The sequence below is a fragment of the Heptranchias perlo genome, chromosome 17 (genome assembly GCF_035084215.1).
Source record: "Heptranchias perlo isolate sHepPer1 chromosome 17, sHepPer1.hap1, whole genome shotgun sequence".
Classification (NCBI taxonomy): domain Eukaryota; kingdom Metazoa; phylum Chordata; class Chondrichthyes; order Hexanchiformes; family Hexanchidae; genus Heptranchias; species Heptranchias perlo.
The window spans coordinates 12,020,925-12,043,798 of NC_090341.1; the positions used below are offsets into that span (position 1 = coordinate 12,020,925).

Sequence of the window (22,874 nt, forward strand, 5' to 3'; positions counted from 1 at the left end):
TACAATTAACACCTCAATCACACGCGGTACAATTAACACCTCAATCACACGGGTACAATTAACACCTCAATCACACGGGTACAATTAACACCGCAATCACACGGGTACAATTAACACCTCAATCACACGGGTACAATTAACACCGCAATCACATGCGGTACAATTAACACCGCAATCACACGCGGTACAATTAACACCTCAATCACACGGGTACAATTAACACCTCAATCACACGGGTACAATTAACACCGCAATCACATGCGGTACAATTAACACCGTAATCACACGCGGTACAATTAACACCTCAGTCACACGGGTACAATTAACACCGCAATCACACGCGGTACAATTAACACCTCAATCACACGCGGTACAATTAACACTGCATTCACACGCGGTACAATTAACACCACAATCACACGGGGTACAATTAACACCTCAATCACACATGGTACAATTAACACCACAATCACACGCGGTACAATTAACACCGCAATCACACGCGGTACAATTAACACCTCAATCACACGGGTACAATTAACACCTCAATCACACGCGGTACAATTAACACCTCAATCACACGGGTACAATTAACACCTCAATCACACGCGGTACAATTAACACCTCAATCACACGGGTACAATTAACACCTCAATCACACGGGGTACAATTAACACCGCAATCACACGGGTACAATTAACACCTCAATCACACGGGTACAATTAACACCTCAATCACACGGGTACAATTAACACCTCAATCACACGGGTACAATTAACACCTCAATCACACGGGTACAATTAACACTGCAATCACACGGGGTACAATTAACACCTCAATCACACGCGGTACAATTAACACTGCAATCACATGGGTACAATTAACACTGCAATCACATGGGTACAATTAACACTGCAATCACACGGGGTACAATTAACACCTCAATCACACGCGGTACAATTAACACCTCAATCACACGCGGTACAATTAACATTGCAATCACACACGGTACAATTAACACCGCAATCACACATATGATACAATTTACACCACAATACCCCACGATATGGTGAACCCTGCAATCACATGTGGTACCAGTAACATCACAATCCCGCATGCAGTAAAATTTACTCTATGAACCCACAGCAGACAATTCGCACCTCAATCCCACACATTCCAATTATCACTGCGGTCACACAAGGGCAGCGTATGCATTTTCCCATCAGTTTGCATGAACCCAGTCACAGAGTCCACGTTGCTCACGGGATTGTCATCAGTCCTCAGCACTGCAGAAAATACAAACGGAAACTGCCAATAAGCGCCTAGCAAGTGCACAGAGCAGTCAAAGGGCCAGAGACGATCATAGGTCAGCAATTGAACCTGCAGCTCAGCCACTGGACACTGCGCTCAACAACTTTGATTTCTTCAATCATGAATTAAAGTACAGTGTAACCAGATCACAGTTTCTCCATCTCCCATAATACAGGCTCCACAGGAGAGACACCCAGGGCTTGAAACACAGAGAAGAAAAAAAACCTATTGTTCAGGGAATTGAGATCTTCCTTCCCACACCATGGACCTTGCTTAACGGCGGTCCAGACACCTGCTTAAAGCTCCATGGCCTCTGCTGATCTGCAAGTGTCAGGCTGGGGTACTTTGGGAAGGAGCACGAGAGGAAGTATTCGGCCTCAACTTAGCTCTTGCCCAAGGCAGCACGGCTGAGATAGGGAACTCGCTGCATGGGGAACGCTGGCACTGATCCGCTTCCTGTAACGCAGCAGATTCAGGCGCAGTTGCTTGGTGCCAGCGCGCAGCTTTTCCTGCTCCTACCTTCTGTTCTTGTGCAGTCATAAACAGAGTCTCGTAACTCTCACCACCCCCCCCACCCCCACCCCCGCACAGGATGATTCTCGCAAACTGATGCATCTAGCTGACACGATCGATGAGGGGACCATGCCGAAGGAACTCTACGAAATTATCAGCCGTCTCTGGAAGGACACTGGCATCCAGGCCTGCTTTGACCGAGCCTCGGAATACCAACTGAACGACTCTGCTGGCTAGTAGGTGGTTCTTATTTTATTTTATAGTTTTGCAGCAAATCTGAGCAGTGATCTTGGGCACGAAATGAACCAGATATCTTTTCCATTTAAAGGGCAAGAATAGGTCCTTGACTCAAAACAACCAAAACGGATTAACTAGTCATTAATTGCTGCATGCAAAATGGCTGCCGTGTTTGCCTACATAACAACACCAGCTGCACTCCCAAAGTTGTTGGTTTGTGTGAATGCTTCGAGATATTTAAGGTGCTACATATTTTTTTGGCCTATTTATATATTTTTCTGCCAATAGATGGCGCAGCTGTTCGCTGTAAAACCGTTTACCTTGTGCTTTACAGCACAATGGCACCACCTACTGCAGTAAACTGATACTACAGGGGCAACAAATAGACTTATTGTTAGATTCATTGCAATTATATGGCACTTAAATTGGAAAGTTCCAAGGCTCTTCACTGTGCGGGGGGGGCGGGGGGGGGGGGGAAAGAGAGAGTGAAAAAAATTGGGCATTGAGCATGAGTTGGAAGAGTTAAGGGCGATGAACAAAGGCGTGGTTGAGGAGATGGGTTTGCAGATGGAATGAGAGGTAAAGAAACAAGTAGCATTTATATGGTACCTTTCACATCCTCAAGATGTCCCAAAGTGCTTCACAGCCAATGAACTACTTTTAAATTGCAGTCACTGATGTTTTGTATCAAACACGGCAAGTCAAATTGCACACAGCAAGGTGCCATAAACAGCAAATGAGATAAGTGACCAATTCATCTGTTTTGATGATGTTAGTTGAGGGGAATGTTAGCTCGAACACTGAGGAGACTCTTCTTCAAATAGTGCCAAAGGATTTTTCATCTTCAACTGAACAAACCATTGGTTGAGCATCTCATCTGAAAGACAGCACATCCGCAGTACTGAGGTAAAGTGTTAGCCTAGATTATGTGCTCGGTCCCGAACTCTCAATCTACTGACTCGGGGGTAAGAGTGCTACCATCGAGCCAAGCTGACACTTGGGGAACGAGACCGAGGGATTTAGGAATAAAACCAAAAAGGTGATGGGCTCGAGACTAGCTCCATTAAAGAGAGATAGAATAAATAGACACACCCCAACAGGAACGACATGGAGCTGAATCATAATGTCTGGGCCAGAAGGATCAGCTTGGCTCAGTTGGTAGCACTCCTGCTTCTGAATCACATGGTACAGAGGTCTGTGGGCTCAAACCCCCAGGATTTGGATACACAATATAGGCTATCACTTCAGTGCTAGTACTGAGGGAGGGCTGCAGTTTTAGGTGAGATGTTAGTCTGAAGATGTGAAAGATCCTTTGCCATTAAAAGCAGGGAGTTCTCTAATACCACCAAAAAAACCAGACTAACTGCCCATTCACTTCACTTGCTGTCTGCGGCCTCTTGCTGGGCACATTTGACAGCTGTTTTTTTGTATATATAACAGTCCCTGCACTTCAAAGAATAACTTTGATAGTTGTGAAGTATTTTGAGCTATACAAATGCAAGTTTTTTCCTAATAATTTGAGAATGTAAATATGAAGCTAATTTACATTCCAACTATTAACCTACAATGACATAGGGACATACTGGAGATAATGTACAGCACAAAGGAGGTAAAATAACAGGGGAGAGAGATATCACCAACAGTGGCGAGAGATATCTCCAACAGTGGAGAGAGATATCACCAACAGTGGAGAGAGATATCACCAACAGTGGAGAGAGATATCACCAACAGTGGTGAGAGATAACACTAACAGTGGTGAGAGATATCACTAACAGTGGAGAGAGATATCACCAACAGTGGAGAGAGATATCACTAACAGTGGAGAGAGATAACACTAACAGTGGAGGGAGATATCACTAACAGTGGAGGGAGATATCACTAACAGTGGAGGGAGATATCACTAACAGTGGAGGGAGATATCACTAACAGTGGAGGGAGATATCACTAACAGTGGAGGGAGATATCACTAACAATGGAGAGAGATATCACCAATAGTGGAGAGAGATAACACTAACAGTGGTGAGAGATATCACTTACAGTGGAGAGAGATAGCACTAACAGTGGAGGGAGATATCACTAACAATGGGGAGAGATATCACTAACCGTGGTGAGAGATACCACCAACAGTGGAGAGAGATATCACTTACAGTGGTGAGAGATATCACTTACAGTGGAGAGATATCGCCAACAGTGGTGAGAGATATCACTAACAGTGGAGGGAGATATCACTAACAGTGGAGAGAGATATCACTAACAGTGGAGAGAGATATCACTAACAATGGAGAGAGATAGCACTAACAATGGGGAGAGATATCGCCAACAATGGGGAGAGATATCACCAACAGTGGAGAGAGATAGCACTAACAATGGGGAGAGATATCACTAACAGTGGTGAGAGATACCACCAACAGTGGAGAGAGATCTCACTAACAGTGGTGAGAGATATCACTTACAGTGGAGAGATATCGCCAACAGTGGTGAGAGATATCACTAACAGTGGAGGGAGATATCACTAACAGTGGAGGGAGATATCACTAACAATGGAGAGAGATATCACTAACAATGGAGAGAGATAGCAATAACAATGGGGAGAGATATCGCCAACAATGGGGAGAGCTATCACCAACAGTGGAGAGAGATATCGCCAACAATGGGGAGAGATATCACCAACAGTGGAGAGAGAAAGCACTAACAATGGGGAGAGATATCACTAACAGTGGTGAGAGATACCACCAACAGTGGAGAGAGATCTCACTAACAGTGGTGAGAGATCTCACTAACAGTGGTGAGAGATCTCACTAACAGTGGAGAGATATCGCCAACAGTGGTGAGAGATATCGCCAACAGTGGTGAGAGATATCGCCAACAGTGGTGAGAGATATCGCCAACAGTGGAGAGAGATATCACTAACAATGGAGAGAGATATCACTAACAATGGAGAGAGAGATCACCAACAGTGGAGAGAGATATCACCAACAGTGGAGAGAGATATCACCAACAGTGGAGAGAGATATCACTAACAGTGGAGAGAGATATCACTAACAGTGGAGAGAGATATCACTAACAATGGAGAGAGATATCGCCAACAATGGGGAGAGATATCACCAACAGTGGAGAGAGATAGCACTAACAGTGGAGAGAGATATCGCCAACAATGGGGAGAGATATCACCAACAGTGGAGAGAGAAAGCACTAACAATGGGGAGAGATATCACTAACAGTGGAGAGAGAGATATCACTAACAGTGGTGAGAGATATCACTAACAGTGGTGAGAGATACCACCAACAGTGGAGAGAGATATCACTAACAGTGGAGGGAGATATCACTTACAGTGGAGAGAGATCTCACTAACAGTGGTGAGAGATATCACTTACAGTGGAGAGATATCACTAACAGTGGTGAGAGATATCGCCAACAGTGGTGAGAGATATCGCCAACAGTGGTGAGAGATATCACTAACAATGGAGAGAGAGATCGCCAACAGTGGAGAGAGACATCACTAACAATGGAGAGAGATATCGCCAACAGTGGAGAGATATCACCAACAGTGGAGAGAGATATCACCAACAGTGGAGAGAGATATCACCAACAGTGGAGAGAGATATCACCAACAGTGGAGAGAGATATCACCAACAGTGGAGAGAGATATCACCAACAATGGAGAGAGATCACTTACAGTGGAGAGAGATAGCACTAACAGTGGTGAGAGATATCACTAACAGTGGTGAGAGATATTACTAACAATGGAGAGAGATTACTTACAGTGGAGAGAGATATCACCAACAGTGGTGAGAGATATCACTAACAATGGAGAGAGATCACTTACAGTGGAGAGAGATAGCACTAACAGTGGTGAGAGGTATCACTAACAGTGGTGAGAGATCACTTGGATATCATTAGTTTCCTGATTGTGTCATTTCTATGGTTTCAATATTGATTTCAGTTCCCCCTTGTGGTCAGACACAGTAACTCACCTTAGCCAGTACCCCAATTATCACCACCCCCATCACTAAAACAATGTTGAAGTTAATGACAGCCATTCCAACTTTTAAAAAGCACCTCAACAATCAGAATCATCCTTTAAAAGGGATTCTTATGACGACAATCCCTTCAAAACCACTGCACCAATGGCAGTTGCAGTAAAACTGATCAAAGTACTATGTCGAAGAGCACTAAAACATAGCATTTCATTCTGTGTTGAAGGAGCTGGTCGAGTTGTAAAATGCATTGATCTGCTGCCTCTTATGAAAACCCAAGCTCCCTCGTCCTGTCTCCCCTGGGATCCCTTGTCCTGTCTTTCCTGAATAATCATTGACAATTAGTTCAATTGCTGGTTGCTGACTTTTGCTCCATTGTTTTTCATCTGACTGCTTCAGCTATCTGAACGACTTGGATCGAATCGTAATGCCAGGCTACCTCCCCACTGAGCAGGATGTCCTGCGTTCAAGAGTGAAAACCACTGGTATCATTGAGACTCAATTCGGATTGAAAGATCTCGAGTTCAGGTACTGGGAATTGGGGATCAAGGGGCTCATCCTTTCATTCAGTCTACACATCTATAGCAGGCAGCAAGTTAAGCTGGCAGTAGCTACTGTCTCAATAACATGTCAGCTGATTGAACAAAGCAAACATGATGTCATGGCAATGGCCATGATGTCTGTTCCCAGTTGGAAAGGCAAACGCTTGGTTATTGGTCGGAACTGCTCAAGAACTGAGATGTTCACTGCCTTCAAGACTTTTTAATGCAGAATCGTGGTATCCGGGCAGCTAATCGTTGTACACTCAGTGAATGTAGAAATTGGTAGGCTCTCACATGCTTTACTGATTGGATACTTTGAATGTAAAGAGCAATGCTCCATGTTACGGAGTATTCAGTATTCACGGGTAGTCAGCTCACAGGAGAACGGGTAGTCAGCTCACAGGAGAACGGGTAGTCAGCTCACAGGAGAACGGGTAGTCAGCTCACAGGAGAACGGGTAGTCAGCTCACAGGAGAACGCTTTGTCTGAAACAGCGACACCAGATTGGGGGGTATACTTAACACTGAGGAAGACTGAGACAAAGTACAAGAAGATATTAACAAACTTGCAGAATGGACGTGTAAATGGCAAATCAGTTTCAATGTAGATAAGTGTGAGCTGGTGCATTTTGGCAGGAGGAATAAGGAGGCCACGTACTCCTTGGAAAATAAGAGTCTGAACTTCTGTACTCAGAGAGTGGTTAGAATGTGGAACCTACTACCACAGGGAGTAGATGAGGCAAAGAGCATTGATACATTTAAGGGGAAGTTAGATATGTACATGAGGGAGAAAGGAATGGAAGGATATGTTGATAGGGTGAGATGAAGTAAAGTGTGAGGAGACTTGTGTGGAGCATAAACACTGGCATGGACCAGTAAGGCCGAATGGCCTGTATCTGTGCTGAAAATTCTATGTAACATTTAATTTAAAGTTGCAGCAATATTTGTTACCTGTATGTTTGCCCTGTTAAAAGTTTATTATCCTCTTTGTCCCCTAATAACTGGAGAAGCAGTTTGCCCTCAAAGATCACATACCAAGCCCAAAGTCCATTGTTTTGTGCTCATCAAGGTATGGGGTGTTGGAACTTTTCCCACTTCAGGCACCTAAGATCAGTCAATCTTCATTTCCTTCCTCTCCCCTCTGCAGAATGTTTGATGTGGGCGGTCAGCGCTCTGAGCGCAAGAAATGGATCCACTGCTTTGAAGGCGTCACGTGCATCATCTTCATTGCTGCCCTCAGCGCGTACGATATGGTGCTGGTAGAGGACGATGAGGTGGTAAGTGGACACGTACCCTGAACACGGCCCTCACGCCTCATGAGCAATGGAGGGGGGAGGGGGGGTAGAGGCACCTTCTCAACTCCCGACCTCAGGTACCAATCGTCATGGAAGCGAGTCTCTCAGCTAAAACTCCACAATGATCTTGCTTTACATTTTCATCATATAAGCAGGGATTCCCATGGATAGCCAGCAACGATTCATCAAATTTATACCATGAACTCTCCAGTTGCAACACCTTTGGCATTGTATTGAAATATAATTTTAGCGCAGGTGTGCTATTAATCTGATACCATCAGCATCAGTAGAATCCACCACCAAATGTAGTGTAAACAAAACCTCTCCCCAACCTTGTATCTAATGTCTTCATAAAGTAATTATGGATGAGGAAGGGCAATTGGCCCATCTTAATTCATCCATCCAGAAAAAGCCCTACAGTCCATTCCCCCACCACCATATTGCAGCATTCAATTGATTCTTAAATTCAAACCAGAAATAATTCTATAAAATGAGATGAGTTCCACAGCTGAGATAAACTGAATTCAAAACAGAAAATGAAGGCTGCAATTCTTGCGAATGCCACCGATAGCATCGGGTGCACAGGCAATCAATCTGTGGTCCTCGGTTGATGGTGCCCCAAAGTATTGTAGCTGGGGCATCTCAAATAAAAAGGCACTGCCATATCGGTACCTGCCTGCAATTAGGGTTCAAACTCCAGGGACTTTCACTCATCCTTCTACAAGGTCTTGATTTTAATCACCCCACTATTGGCGGCCATGTCTTCAGCAGCCTAGGCCCTAAGCTCTGGGATTCTCTCCCTAAACGTCTCTGCACCCGTCCCCCCCACCACTCTCATCCTTTAAGACGCTCCTTAAAACCTATCTCTTTGACCAAGCTTTTGGTCTCCTGTCCTAATATCTCTTTATGTGCCTCAATGTCAATTTTTGTCTGATAATGCTCCTGTGAAGCACCTTGGGACGTTTATATAGCGCCTTTGTTAAAGGCACTATATAAATGCAAGTTGTTGTTGATTAGAGAGACCTGCATGAAAAAAATGCATCATTGGAAGCCACAAATTAATTGACCAAGGGGCTTAGGCTCCATGTAACTCATGTGAGCAAATTCTGTCACTTCAACCTCACGAGTGAATTATCCCAAAATAAACCACTGTTCCTCCTTTAATTGTTACATCTATTGCTTGTGCTGTTGTGGGAACAGTGTCATTAGTCCTAATATTAAGTACAGCCTAACGGGGGGGGGAATATGTATAAATAGGAACAAGACTAGACCATTCAGCCCCTCGAGCCTGTTCCACCGTTCAATTAGATCATGGCTGATCTGTACCTCAACCCCATTTACCCATCTTTGATCAGTATCCTTTGATACCCTCATCTAACAAAACTCTATTGATCTCAGTCTTAAAAATTTCAATTGACCCAGCATCCACAGCCTTTTGGGGAAGCGAGTTCCAGATTTCCACTACCCTTTAATGTGAAAAAAGTGCTTCCTGATTCCACCCCTAAATGGCCTAGCTCTAATTTTAAGATTGTGCCCCCTTGTTCTGGATTCTCCCACCAAGAGGAAAACGTTTTTAGAAATAGGTACGTTTTATGAGACTCTCGTTACATCTCCTGGTTATTGTGGGCCGTTGGCTGTGGGTGAATCACGATGTGGTCACTTTGGATGTGGTCACAGTTGGAATTCAGTGGTTATATTAATCAACACTTTGGTCCTTCCCAGTGGGAAGGACCAAATCCAAAATAAGTGTTGATTAATATAACCACTGACTTCCAACTGTTGGATGGGAATGTATTGATTCGAGATTCACTTGTTTTCTTTTCTGATTTATCGACTGCTCTTGCCCCATCACAGAACCGCATGCACGAGAGTCTGCATCTCTTCAACAGCATCTGTAATCATCGCTACTTCATTACAACCTCCATTGTCCTTTTCCTCAACAAGAAGGACGTGTTCCTGGAAAAAATCAAGAAGACCCATCTGAGCATCTGTTTCCCAGACTATGATGGTCAGTCCAAACTTAATTGTTGTCCGTGTGTTATGTTACATTTTTCACAGGGTTCCCATTAAAACAAGAGTGAATAATAAAAGAAAAGCAACCAGGTTCATTAACAGCTATACACACACCAGATCATTGTTGCTTTATAAACTCCATCTTGCAAATTTACAAACTCCAGTCTGTATTTAACTGGTTGCTCAATTGTAACATTGACACACTACTTAATGTAAGTTTTCATACTCAAACTGGTATCAGTACATCCCCTGTCCACAAAACAGGCAAACATTTGTGCATAGCTATAATATATTAAAAATTTTAGTCTGTGCCTATTTCCCATCTACAGAACCTTATTTCCTTAAGTGTCAGCTGTGGCTCAGTTGGTAGCACTCTCGCCTCTGAGTCAGAAGGTTATGGGCTCAAGTCCCACTCCAGAGACTTGGCTGATACTCAAGTGCAGTACTGAGGGAGTGCTGCACTGGTAGAGGTGCTGTCTTTCGGATAAGATATTAAAGTGAGGCCCCGTCTGCCCTCTTGTAAAAGATCCCATTGCACTGTCTTGAAGAAGACAGCGTAGTTCTCCCTCGTGTCCTGGACAATATTTATCCCTCAACCAACATCATTATCACATTGCTGTTTGTGGGACCTTGTGTTTCCTACATTACAACAGTGACTACATTTCAAAAGCGCTTCATTGGCTGTAAAGCACTTTGGGACATCCTGGGGATGAAAGGCACTATATAAATGCATGTCTTTCTTTCTTTTCCCATTGTCGTGTTTTTGTCACACTTTTGTGTTGACTTTTCCTGTTATGAATTTCCATGTCCACATTTATACCAGAAACTGCCTATGTAAACATGCTGTGACTATACCCCCCCACTGGTGATGGTGCTGTAACATCTCAGTATTGTGTCTCCCAGCTCCCCAACCTGTACCACAGAGGAACTTCAATGCTCTGACCAAATTGCTGTAAGCTTTGTTATTTAATTGTACACGGTATCAAATGAAATATTATATAAAAAGAACAGCATATCTGACTTTAAAAAGGGGACCGAATTACACCTGTGCATCCCGCCCTCTAATCCTGCTTCACCTGAGGACTACAGCTGGCCTTGACACCATGTGCCATAGTGCAGGGGATCGATTCCTTACACTTTACTTACATACAGAATTAGTAACCCTGTAATATATCCACAGTACAATACAGAATTTCTATTTCCAGCAGCTAATAATAGCCTACACATAACTATCTAAAAATGTTAGCCTTTTACATGTCTCTATAAGTTATTCCGGGCAATTAACAAGGGTCAGTTGCCTCTTCTTTTCCCCCTCCCTCCCTTCCTCCTCCTCCTCCCCCTCACTTGAAGTTTGAAACAGCGTTCTTCACCAGTTCGACCCAGGCTAATTAAATTTAGTTGGGGGATCATTGAGCTGTTCTCAACATGTGACTGACTCCCAGTCACCCGCCTATTTCATTCTGTCAGCCAGAACAAAGCACTTACCCCACCCCCTCCCAGTTTGAGTCTTGCCAACTTCCTAACAAACAAGACGGTAGCAGGTCAGTGAAGCAGGGACTTATCTCAGTCTATGATTACGCAGCAGTACAGCGAGTTCTCCATCATTATTTAACTGGAACTCTTTTAACTTTTTCAGAACCAAAATAGTTAGTGAAACCTGGTTATATTTAACAGCTATTTTTCTGATTTTCTCTCCAATTTCTGCTCATGTTGAGTACTTTTTGCGTTAAAAGCCAGCGCTGATGACATCATTGGGTGAATTGTCCTGGGACAGTTGCTGAGTCCAGTGGTGTGATTGAGCATAATTCGCACACACGCACACACAGCTTGCACACGTGCACACACGGCTTGCACACACACACACACACACACACACACAGTTGACGATCATTGGAAGGCCCATGGTTAATGATGGGATTGCTTATAGCATTAACTCAGATCCTCATCCTGTCAAGCTTGCTGATTTCCTGAAAGTATTTTGTTAAAAGGGCCAAGCCATGTGATGAAACTGATTCTTGCACTGGAGAGGAACGTAGGAACAGCAGGAGGCCATTCAGCCTCTCGAGCCTGTACCGCCATTCAATTAGATCATCGCTGATCTGTATCTAACTCCAGCTACCCGGCTTGGTTCCATAACCCTTAATTCCCTTGCCTAACAAAAATCTATCAATCTCAGTTTTGAATGTTTCAATTGATTAGCCTCAACAGCATTTTGGGCAGGAGAGCTCTGGATTTCCACTACCATGTGTGAAGAAGTGCTTCCTGACATCACTCCTGAACGGCCTGGCTCTAATTTTAAGGCTATGCCCCTTTGTTCTGGACTCCCCCACCAGAGGAAATAGTTTCTTTCTATCTATCCTATCAAATCATTTAATCATCTTAAACACCTCAATTAGATCACCCTTTAATTTTCTGTACTCAAGGGAATACAAGCCTAGTCTATACAAACCGTTCTCATAATTTAACCCTTTTAACCCCAGTATCATTCTGGTGAATCTGCACTGCACCCCGTCCAAGGCCAATATATCCTTCCAGAGCTGTGGTGCCCAGAACTGAATGCAATGCTCCAAAAGGGGTCTAACCAGAGCATTATATAACTGTAACATAACTTCCACCCCTTTGTGTTCCAGCTCTCGAGATAAAGGCCAACATTCCATTAGCCATTCAAATTACTTTTTGTACCTTGAGAGATTAATGCACTCTGACCAGTTGAATTATTAATTATAATAATCACATATTTGATATTTCTGCCATGACTGAAATATACTGATTAAATGTTATTCGTTACATTAAAACTTTAAAGATCAAAACCAAACTGAATATCAGAATACAACAATCCAGCCTAGATATTCTTTCTGTGCCTGTTGTTCTCTCTGCCTGTATGTGTATCTCTCTCCATCTCTGTAGCCATCTCACTCACTCTCTGCCTCCAACTTTGCCTGGCCATTTCACGACCTGTCTCTTGCCGTTTCTGGAAATGAGGGAGAGGGGAAGTCGGGCATTCCGTACTCTGAGGCTAAAGATTAGAACTCGCCCTCCAGTAGAGTCACGTTCTGCCCCTCCCCCAACACAAGAGCTGGTCAGGCAGTTGATGTCCCCAAATATTTGTTTCAATAATACGAGGTACAATAAAACGCATAAATAATCTGACAGTGTGCTGTGTGTAAACACTGGCTATCCCAGCTCTTCTGGGCTATGAACCAAAGGATTTTGCAAATAAAAATCCTATTCAGTTTTTAAAAATTCCCTTTTCCTTTGCTTTTGTTTCCTTCACCTCCCCCTTGTCCTGAAGATGTCGACCTGCTGGGGCACAGAGCCATGGGAGCTGGTCACACTCTGCTGCCTTGCGCAAATAGTCATTCTTTCAAAGAAAGGAAGAACTTGCATTTATATAGCACCTCTCACAATCTCAGGACCTTCCAAAGCTCTTTACAGCCAATGAAGTACTTTTTGAAGTGTAGGAACACATTTCATTTTGTAATGTAGGAAATGCAGCAGCCAATTTGCGCACAGCAAGCTCCCATGGACAGCAATGTGATAATGACCAGATAATCTGTTTTAGTGATATTGGTTGAGGGACAAATATTGGCCAGGACACTAAGGACAACACCCCTGCTCTTCTTTGAAATAGTGCCGTGCGATCTTTTACGTCCACCTGAGAGGTGGTTTAACGTCTCATCCGGATGTCTTTCACTCGAACTTAATGTTTAAGCCTTGGCATTGAGTGTCCCCAGGGTATTTGATCATGGGGAGCAAACCTAGTACTGTTCTCACCCTACAGCCACTTTCTAGCAGAGGTTGTGGAATAGCAGTCAGGAGCAGAAGCCCTGGCTAATTTCCCCTCTCTAACTCGAGTTTACTGAGACTAATTGTAACACTGCCTTCCACCTCCCAAGTTGTGATCAGCCAACTCAGCACAGTTTGAGGACTGAAATCAGGACCTTCTTAGTGTGTACAGCTCAGATACTCCCTACCTGAACCATCTGAGCTGTCAGGACCGCCTCCTTCCTTATAATCGCCAGCTCATGTTAAATTACGGTTGCCAGTTTTCCCACCTTTAACATAGGAACAGGAGTAGGCCATTCAGCCCCTCGAGCCTGTTCCTCCATTTAATGAGATTATGGCTGATCTGCATCGTAACTCCATTTACCGGTCTTGGCTCCATATCTCTTAATACCCTCGGCTAGCAAAAATCTATCGATCTCAGATTTGAAATTATTAATTGAGCTAGCATCTACTGCTTTTTGTGGGAGAGAGTTCCACATTTCTACCACCCTTTGCGTGAAGAAATGTTTCCTAACTTCTCTCCTGAATGGCCTGGCTCTGAATTTAAGGTTATGTCCCCTTGTCCTAGACTCCCCCACCAGCGGAAAAAGGTTTCTCTCTATCCACCCTATCAATTCCTTTCAAAATCCTAAAAACCTCAATCAAATCACCCCCTAACTTCTATATTCCGGGGAATACAAGCCCAGTTTATGTAATCTCTCCTCATAATAAATCTGGACAAAACTTGGATCAGGGAAAAATAGGATGAGGATAGGAGTGAGACAAGATCGGAGCGAGTGAGGCAGGATTGGGATAGGAGTGAGACAAGATCGGAGCAAGTGAGGCAGGATTGGGATAGGAGTGAGACAAGATCGGAGTGAGTGAGGGAGGATTGGGATAGGAGTGAGACAAGATCGGAGTGAGTGAGGCAGGATTGGGATAGGAGTGAGACAAGATCGGAGTGAGTTAGGCAGGATTGGGATAGGAGTGAGACAAGTTCGGAGTGAGTGAGGGAGGATTGGGATAGGAGTGAGACAAGATCGGAGTGAGTGAGGCAGGATTGGGATAGGAGTGAGACAAGATCGGAGTGAGTGAGGCAGGATCAGGATGGATCAGAATCATATTTTGAGTGCTGATGTTTACTCTGTTGCTAATAGAAATGAATTGAAACCCTTATTGACAAACACACCTATATCATAAAACACAAAGGTAAGTGGAAGAAAGCACGTGATATTTTAATATTAGACTTTTGGCATGTGGGATACATTTTAGAAATATCTGGACATTCAACTCACAAGCCAGACTGGCTGATCTCAGGCAGACCTGACCTCAAGACACACAGGTAATTTTCAAAGTTCATTGACATTGTGTCCTTATCGACCCTTTACAGGAAACAACTCGTTTGAAGACGCTGGAGCATACATCAAAGCCCAGTTCCTGGAATTAAACATGAGGAGAGACGTGAAGGAGATCTACTCACACATGACCTGTGCCACAGACACAGAGAACGTCAAGTTTGTGTTCGATGCAGTGACAGACATCATCATCAAGGAGAACTTGAAAGACTGCGGTCTGTTCTAAACCCATTCCACCACTCCAAGGTATGGTTTATACCTGAATTACATTGTTTAAAACCCTGGTCAGAGCAAATAGGGCAACAAGAATAGTGCAACTCAGAAACTCCCAGAACAAAAACACAACTTGAAATTGTTTCATTGCATTGGGAATCTATCATCGGTGTCAGTCATCTTTCACTCTAAATACTTTGATGTGGAGATGCCGGTGATGGACTGGGGTTGACAATTGTAAACAATTTTACAACACCAAGTTATAGTCCAGCAATTTTATTTTAAATTCACAAGCTTTCGGAGGCTTCCTCCTTCGTCAGGTGAACGATGTGAAACATCGTTCACCTGACGAAGGAGGTAGCCTCCGAAAGCTTGTGAATTTAAAATAAAATTGCTGGACTATAACTTGGTGTTGTAAAATTGTTTACAATTCTAAATACTTTACTCAAGTGATTCTCAAGCTTTATGGCTGGGCCCCACCAAAGAATTCTCATAGCCTCGTGTCCAACTGGCTGTGGATACTGGCACTGGGAAATCTGCAAAGCTCTCATCATCCTTCTCACTCGATTCCCTTACTCCTGTTGTTCTCTCTCTCCTTTTTGTTTGTATAACACTTCTCTCCCCTTTTCCTCTGTTAGTTGTGTTGTTACATGGGGAGACTGTGGGGGGTGGAGAGGGAGTCAGCAGATTGGAGTGTTCGGTGAGAGGCAGCAGATCAGGATTTGGGCTTGAGACAGGAGCAAACTGGGAAGCAGTGGCAGATTGGGAATAGTGCCATTTCCACACCCCACTGAGACAGGCCACCTCCCCATCAGAGAATGCATCCCATAGTTTACCGTGCGCCATGCCCTTCTCTACATCACTATTTTTCCACAGCCTCCATTTCAGCCAGTCCCTCGTTTACTCTCTCTCTCACTCTCTCTCTGGTGCCCTGCACTCTCTCCACAGACACTCACTGCCTCTCTCTGGTGCCCTGCACCGTCTCCCCCCCGACCCTCGCCGCGTCTCCCCCCCGACCCTCGCCGCGTCTCCCCCCCGACCCTCGCCGCGTCTCCCCCCCGACCCTCGCCGCGTCTCCCCCCCGACCCTCGCCGCGTCTCCCCCCCGACCCTCGCCGCGTCTCCCCCCCGACCCTCGCCGCGTCTCCCCCCCGACCCTCGCCGCGTCTCCCCACCGACCCTCGCCGCGTCTCCCCACGGACCCTCGCCGCGTCTCCCCACCGACCCTCGCCGCGTCTCCCCACCGACCCTCACTGCTATCCTGCATTATCTTTCTTTGTAACATCTCAGGATCATTTCCTTGCTCAGCCATATGACTAATTTAGATAATCAATTACTGGATGCTCTTTTCTCCTTCTCTGCATATTTCCTGAACCAAAACAAACAAAACTCAAGTGATCTACAGTCATCCCCACAAGAGTATTAGAGCCTTATAATACACTCACAGCCACTATCCTCTGCAATCTATATTCAGACATCTCTTTAAGGCATTCTCCTCCAGCCTTGGGGGCCTATGCAGCACAGCGCTTTTCTCCATACGTAAGCCTGACACAGAAGGGTGCTGTCCCCCAGTTTTAGGGCCTACAGAGCAGGCTGCTCTCCTTCAATCCCAGGGCCTGCACAGCAGGCTGCTCTCCTTCAATCCCAGGCTACTCTCCTTCAATCCCAAGCGAAAGGCGACAGAGAGTAGGGATAATGGGTAGGTACTCACATTGGCAGGATGTGACTAGTGGAGTCCCGCGGCCTCAATTATTCACAATATTTATTAACGACTTAGATGAAGGCATAGAAAGTCTCATATCTAAGTTTGCCGATGACACAAAGATTGGTAGCATTGTAAGCAGTGTAGATGAAAACATAAAATTACAAAGGGATATTGATAGATTAGATGAATGGGCAAAACTGTGGCAAATGGAATTCAATGTAGACAAATGTGAGGTTATCCACTTTGGATCAAAAAAGGATAGAACAGGGTACTTTCTAAATGGTAAAAAGTTAAAAACAGTGAATGTCCAAAGGGACTTCGGGGTTCAGGTACATAGATCATTGAAGTGTCATGAACAGGTGCAGAAAATAATCAAGAAGGCTAATGGAATGCTGGCCTTTATATCTAGAAGACTAGAGTACAAGGGGGCAGAAGTTATGCTGCAGCTATACAAAACCCTGGTTAGACCGCACCTGGAGTACTGTGAGCAGTTCTGGGCACCGCACCTTCGGAAGGACATATTGGCTTTGGAGGGAGTGCAGCGTAGGTTTACTAGAATGATACCCAGACTTCAAGGGTTAAGTTACGAGGAGAGATTACACAAATTGGGGTTGTATTTTCTGGAGTTTAGAAGGTTAAGGGGTGATCTGATCGAAGTTTATAAGATATTAAGGGGAACGGATAGGGTGGATAGAGAGAAACTATTTCCGCTGGTTGGGGATTCTAGGAGTAGGGGGCACAGTCTAAAAATTAGAGCCAGACCTTTCAGGAGCGAGATTAGAAAACATTTCGACACACAAAGGGTGGTAGAAGTTTGGAACTCTCTTCCGCAAATGGCAATTGATATGTGAGATAGATAGCTTTTTGGCAACCAAAGGTATTAAGGGATATGGGCCAAAGTTGGGTATATGGAGTTAGATCACAAATCAGCCATGATCTTATCAAATGGCGGGGCAGGCACAAGGGGCTGAATGGCCTACTCCTGTTCCTATGTATGTTCCTACTCCTGTTTGTATGTTCCTACTCTCCTCCAGTCTATATCAGCAAGGCACTCACCTGCAGCTCCAGGGTCTACACAGCAAGCACTCACCTCCACCCCTAGGACCTACGTCCAGCAGGCTGCTCTTCTCCACAGCAATGCTCTCTCTCCAGGCCTCAGGCCCTCTCTGTCTGAGATACTCTCTAATTCCACTATCAAGTGTGTGCACAATTCTACAGCTTACTGTTTAATGTAATCAGCTTTATGGTACTTTCCTTTGCAGTGTTTAGCCGAGGTTGCATCTTGTTGAATGTTGCCGTTACATTTGCTGTATTTGCCTGTATGTCTCTATGCCAATTACCAATAAGGAGGACATTTAGTAACATTGTGACAACAGACAGGATACACTGAGTAAGAGTATGATTCAGGAAACATGACTCAGTTATTCCAGCCCACATTCTCAAACATTACTGCCGCATGCAACAGACCAAGTCATGGTAAACACTGGAGTTTTCAAAAGGGCCATTTTACCACCAACATCCAAGACAAGCAAACCCCATTCACTGAACTGCCAAGCAGCCCTGAAGAGCCTGAGCCAACGCATTATAACTCGTTCTTATTACAGATGCTGACTGACCTGCTGTGTATTTCCAGGACGTTGTTTTTCAGTTCAGCCAGCGATAAACGAGTCAGAGACCTCACCTGAATGGGACTTTTTCCAACCAGAAAACCCCACATGCCGGCTCCTCAGCCAGCTCCTTGGAGAAAGTCTTCTTTCCCTTCAGTTTCTCCAGCCTACCATGAGGGGGCCCCTGGGCCATGTGTTGCCTACGACAGCAAAATGTCCGAGATCACAAACTCTGAAGTAGGAGGTTGAAATGGTGTCCCACCATTCTGCATTGCTACTCATCGGACAGCCTGCGACGATCCTTCTCTATGTGCCTCCTCCACTCTGGAAGTCTCTGACCTCTCGACTCGATTATTCCAATCCTCTCCTGGCCGGCCTCCCGCCTTCCACCCTCCGTAAATGAGTTCATCCAAAACTCTGCTGCCCGTATCCTAACTCGCACCAAGTCCCGTTCACCCTTCACTCCTGTGCTCGCTGACCTACATTGGCACCCGGTCCGGCAATGCCTCCATTTTAAAATTCTCATCCTTGTTTTCAAATTCTACCATAGCCTCACCCCCTCCCTATCCCTCTAACCTCCTCCAGCCCTCCAACCCTCAGCGATCTCTAGGCTCCTCCAATTCTGGCCTCTTGCGCATCCCCGATTTTCATTAGTCCACCATTGGCGGCCATGCCTTCAACTGCCTAGGCCCTAAGCTCTGGAATTCCCTCCCTAAACCTCTCTACCTTGCTGTCCATCTTTTAAGACACTCCTTAAATCTTACCTCTTTAACCAAGCTTTTGGTCACCAGTTCTAATATCTCTCTGTGGCTCGGTGACAAATTTTGTCTGATAAAGCTCCTGTGAAGCGCCTTGGGACTTTTTACTACATGAATGGCGCTATATAAATGCAAGTTGTTGTTGTTTGTTTGTGGCCATAGTCCTCCATACTTTACAGTCTCTAAACAGATGGATTGTATTTGCCCATTCCATCACATTGTGTTGGTATGTTCTCCTCTGGCTGCCTCTTGATCTATTCCCATTGATATTTTCAGACTGTAACAACTCCAAACAACACTTTCCTTACAACCTCTGAATAAATTGGCACGGTTTGTCATCTTTCTCATCATAACCGGCCTCATCACATTTCTTTCCTTGTGCTAGCTCAGAGACCCTATCATTAGACATTCTTACCCAAAATGGATGGCTCTGTACGTTTATATAGCTCAGAACTAGAACTTAAGCCCATATCTTTTTTCCCTCCCTCTCCTGAAAATACTAAGTCTACAAGGGCACAGGCAGCCTTACAGTACCTTAAGGAGGGACAATCCTTCACATCAGTCTTAGACAGTGTCAATAGCTATTTGACTATGCAGGATGTCATATTGGAACATAGGAAAGCACAGGACTGGAAAGGGCTCTTCAATTCACCTGGCTGGTCCCAAAAACTAATACCCGTTAATTGACCACTTCTTCAAATATTTATCCAATTCTCCCTTAAATATTTCCACACTACCTGCCTCCACGGTAGTCCATTCCACACTTGCACCACTCTTCTGCATAACCTACATGATCTCTGCACACCTTCCATTTTCTGAGCTGGAGCCCATGTCCCTAGTTGTAGTATTGGGGTTCAGTTTATCCATTCCCTTAAGAATCTCGTGTTATATCTCCCAAACTTTCTCTTTTCCAAAGTAAATAAGCCCAGCTCTTCAACCTCTCCTCGTGGCTCTGATGCCTTTTTCCTCATTCCCTCCAATGCCTGTAGTACGGTGACCAGTACAGTATACAGTATTCCAGCCTTGGCTATAGCAGAGCCACATATAGACTCAATATTTACTGCCTGGGACTTGTACTCGATCCCTCGGGATATACATCCCAAACTCTGGTTAGCTTTCCTTACTGGTGCCACACAGTACGCTATTGGTTTCAGTGAGCTATCCACATATACCCCCAGATCCTTCTCCTGTGTTGCACCCTGTAGCCTAGACCAGCTTAGTTTACATTCTGACTGTTTATTTCCCCTCCTCAGTCTCAGTACATTGAATTTATTCACAGCCGAGCGTAATCCTGTTCTCACTGAATGTCCACACGTACATACCTTCCAGCAGCCGTCACTTGATAGTGATCAAACATAGGATGCCTGGCTGCTTACCTTTCCCTCCCTAGCCCAGGGGGACTGAGGCCAACCATAGCATCCCAACATTTACCCCAGCTGAGTTCAGTTAACTGAACACGAAAACGAATATTGAACATATGGTCTCCATATTTTAAAAAATATATAGAGGCAATGGAGCAGGTGCAAAAATGATTGACAAGGATGATAGCAGAACTGAAAGGTTTTTCTATCAGGAAAGATTTAACAGATTGGGGCTCTTTTCTCTAGAAAGGAGGAGGCGGAGGGGTGACCTAATTGAGGTCTTTAAGATTATGGAAGGGTTTCATAGGGTAGACGCAGAGATGTTTCCACTTGTGGGGGAGACCACAACTAGGGGCCATAAATATAAGATAGTCACTAATAAATTCTAACAAGAATTCAGGAGAAACTTCTTTACCCAGATAGTGGTTAAAATGTGGAACTCACTACCACAAGGAGTAGTTGAGGCGAATAGCATAGGTGCATTTAAGGGGAAGCTAGATAAACACATGCGGGAGAAAGGAATAGAAGGATATGCTGATAGGGTTAGATGAAGCGAAGTGGGGAGGCGGCTCGTGTGGAGCATAAGCACCAGCATGGACCAGTTGGGCCGAATGGCCTGTTTATGTGCTGTACATTCTATGTAACAGAACCTTGGAATCTGTAATGGTTCAGTGCTACACTAAGTGTCCATTTACTCACCTAGTCAATGAGAGTTCCCCTCACCATATCGTTAATGACTGTGAATATAACATTGGTTTATTGGCTTATACTTTCTTTTTTCTCTCGCCACAGGAGTTCCACGTTACTGCAATAAAACTACCCACCAATCTCATCCCACGATGATTGAATCCAGGGAGGTCCTGAATCTGGTCTGCACTAGACGTTTCAATCTGTTCGTTGTCATTGGCTCCAATTTAGATATGGACAGAAGATAGTTTGATTTTCCTTTAATGATCAGATCAGTGCAGCTGATTATCCTATTGAAGGCCAAGTTGTACTTTTAATCAAAATTGCTTTCCTATAATAATATTGATAGAATAGAGCCCATCACCTGAACATCCATTGGATTGGAGAATTGTCCTGGTCTGTCAACACCACAAATGTTTGTGTTGGGTATAAATTGTAGCGCTGTTTTCATGTATATTAACATTAGCAAATCTAGAGATCTGCAGTGGGAACTCTTAAATGAAATACAGAGCTCAGTTCAGTTCATGCTATAGTGAATTATTAAATCCATAAGAATGCAATACATTAAGCATAACTCAATCTGTACTGTAGGGGGCTGTGAGACCTGTAGAGGGAGCTTTTATAGAAAAGACACAGTTCAATGAATACTGTAGTGAAGTGAGAGAGCCATAGAGGGGGTACTTTCAGGAGATGTATGGGGAGCACCTCAATGTGGTGAATTTGAATGACCCGCAGAGGAAACTCAACCGAACACGAGCAGCTAAGTCAGTGGTGTGGTGAGCTGAGACTAGTGCGTATATCAGATCTTTCAGGAAATGCACAGCTCCAGTCCATGTTGTAGTGAGCTATAAGACCTGTAGAGGGTGTCCTTGAAAGAAATAAAAAGGCTCAGTCTATCTAGTGGAGTAGTTTGGAGTAAAATGGCTGCCAGATAAGTGATGCTGAAAAAGATTCTCATACTTTTGTGTAAACTCAATAAAAGACCAGCAAAAACCTAACACAATGTGAAATAATCATTCAAACTGATAATTAACACCTGCTTTTGGACAGCTTCCAAGGCAGTAGGAATACTGGTTATATTATGTATTCTGTTTATAGTCTATGAACAGAAATTTACAAAAACACTAGCCCTTGTAACACTGTAACCTGGCTTTGAAGAACATCCCTCTTTAAATTGAACATATCTAATCACACAATGGACTTTAGATTCTATTTAATTGCAGAAAATCTAAATAATTCAATCAGGAGACCAGAATTGCTATATAACAGATCAAGAGCCAGGCAAAGTTGAGGGTTATTTGCTACAGTATAGACGAGAGAAAGATCTCCAAATGCACCAAATTGTGGATAGGTTAGCAAGTGCGGGATAGAGAATTCCTAACAGAGTCTGCTGTTTTTGTGTTGACTTGCTTTTTAGGGGAATTGATCTGGAGTTGAATACACTGCTCTGATTGCTACTTCAAGAGGAAGTGAGCTTCTCCCCAGCATGACTAACACAGGATGCCCAAACCAGGGGCGGAAGAACTGCGTCTAAAT

At 44.3% G+C, this 22,874-nt stretch overlaps 1 protein-coding gene across 1 annotated transcript in view; it reads left to right on the forward strand.

Annotated features, from left to right (window-relative positions):
* Positions 1 to 21,600, forward strand: part of LOC137334375 (guanine nucleotide-binding protein G(t) subunit alpha) — a 54,911-nt gene extending 33,311 nt beyond the window's left edge. Inside the window, exons 4-9 of the mRNA XM_067999088.1 lie at positions 1,903 to 2,060; positions 6,439 to 6,567; positions 7,728 to 7,857; positions 9,730 to 9,883; positions 15,044 to 15,254; positions 21,444 to 21,600. Coding sequence (XP_067855189.1) covers positions 1,903 to 2,060; positions 6,439 to 6,567; positions 7,728 to 7,857; positions 9,730 to 9,883; positions 15,044 to 15,234 — 762 coding nt within the window. The 3' untranslated portion in view covers positions 15,235 to 15,254; positions 21,444 to 21,600. The remainder of the gene's footprint in view (positions 1 to 1,902; positions 2,061 to 6,438; positions 6,568 to 7,727; positions 7,858 to 9,729; positions 9,884 to 15,043; positions 15,255 to 21,443) is intronic.
* Positions 21,601 to 22,874: the final 1,274 nt, after the last annotated feature.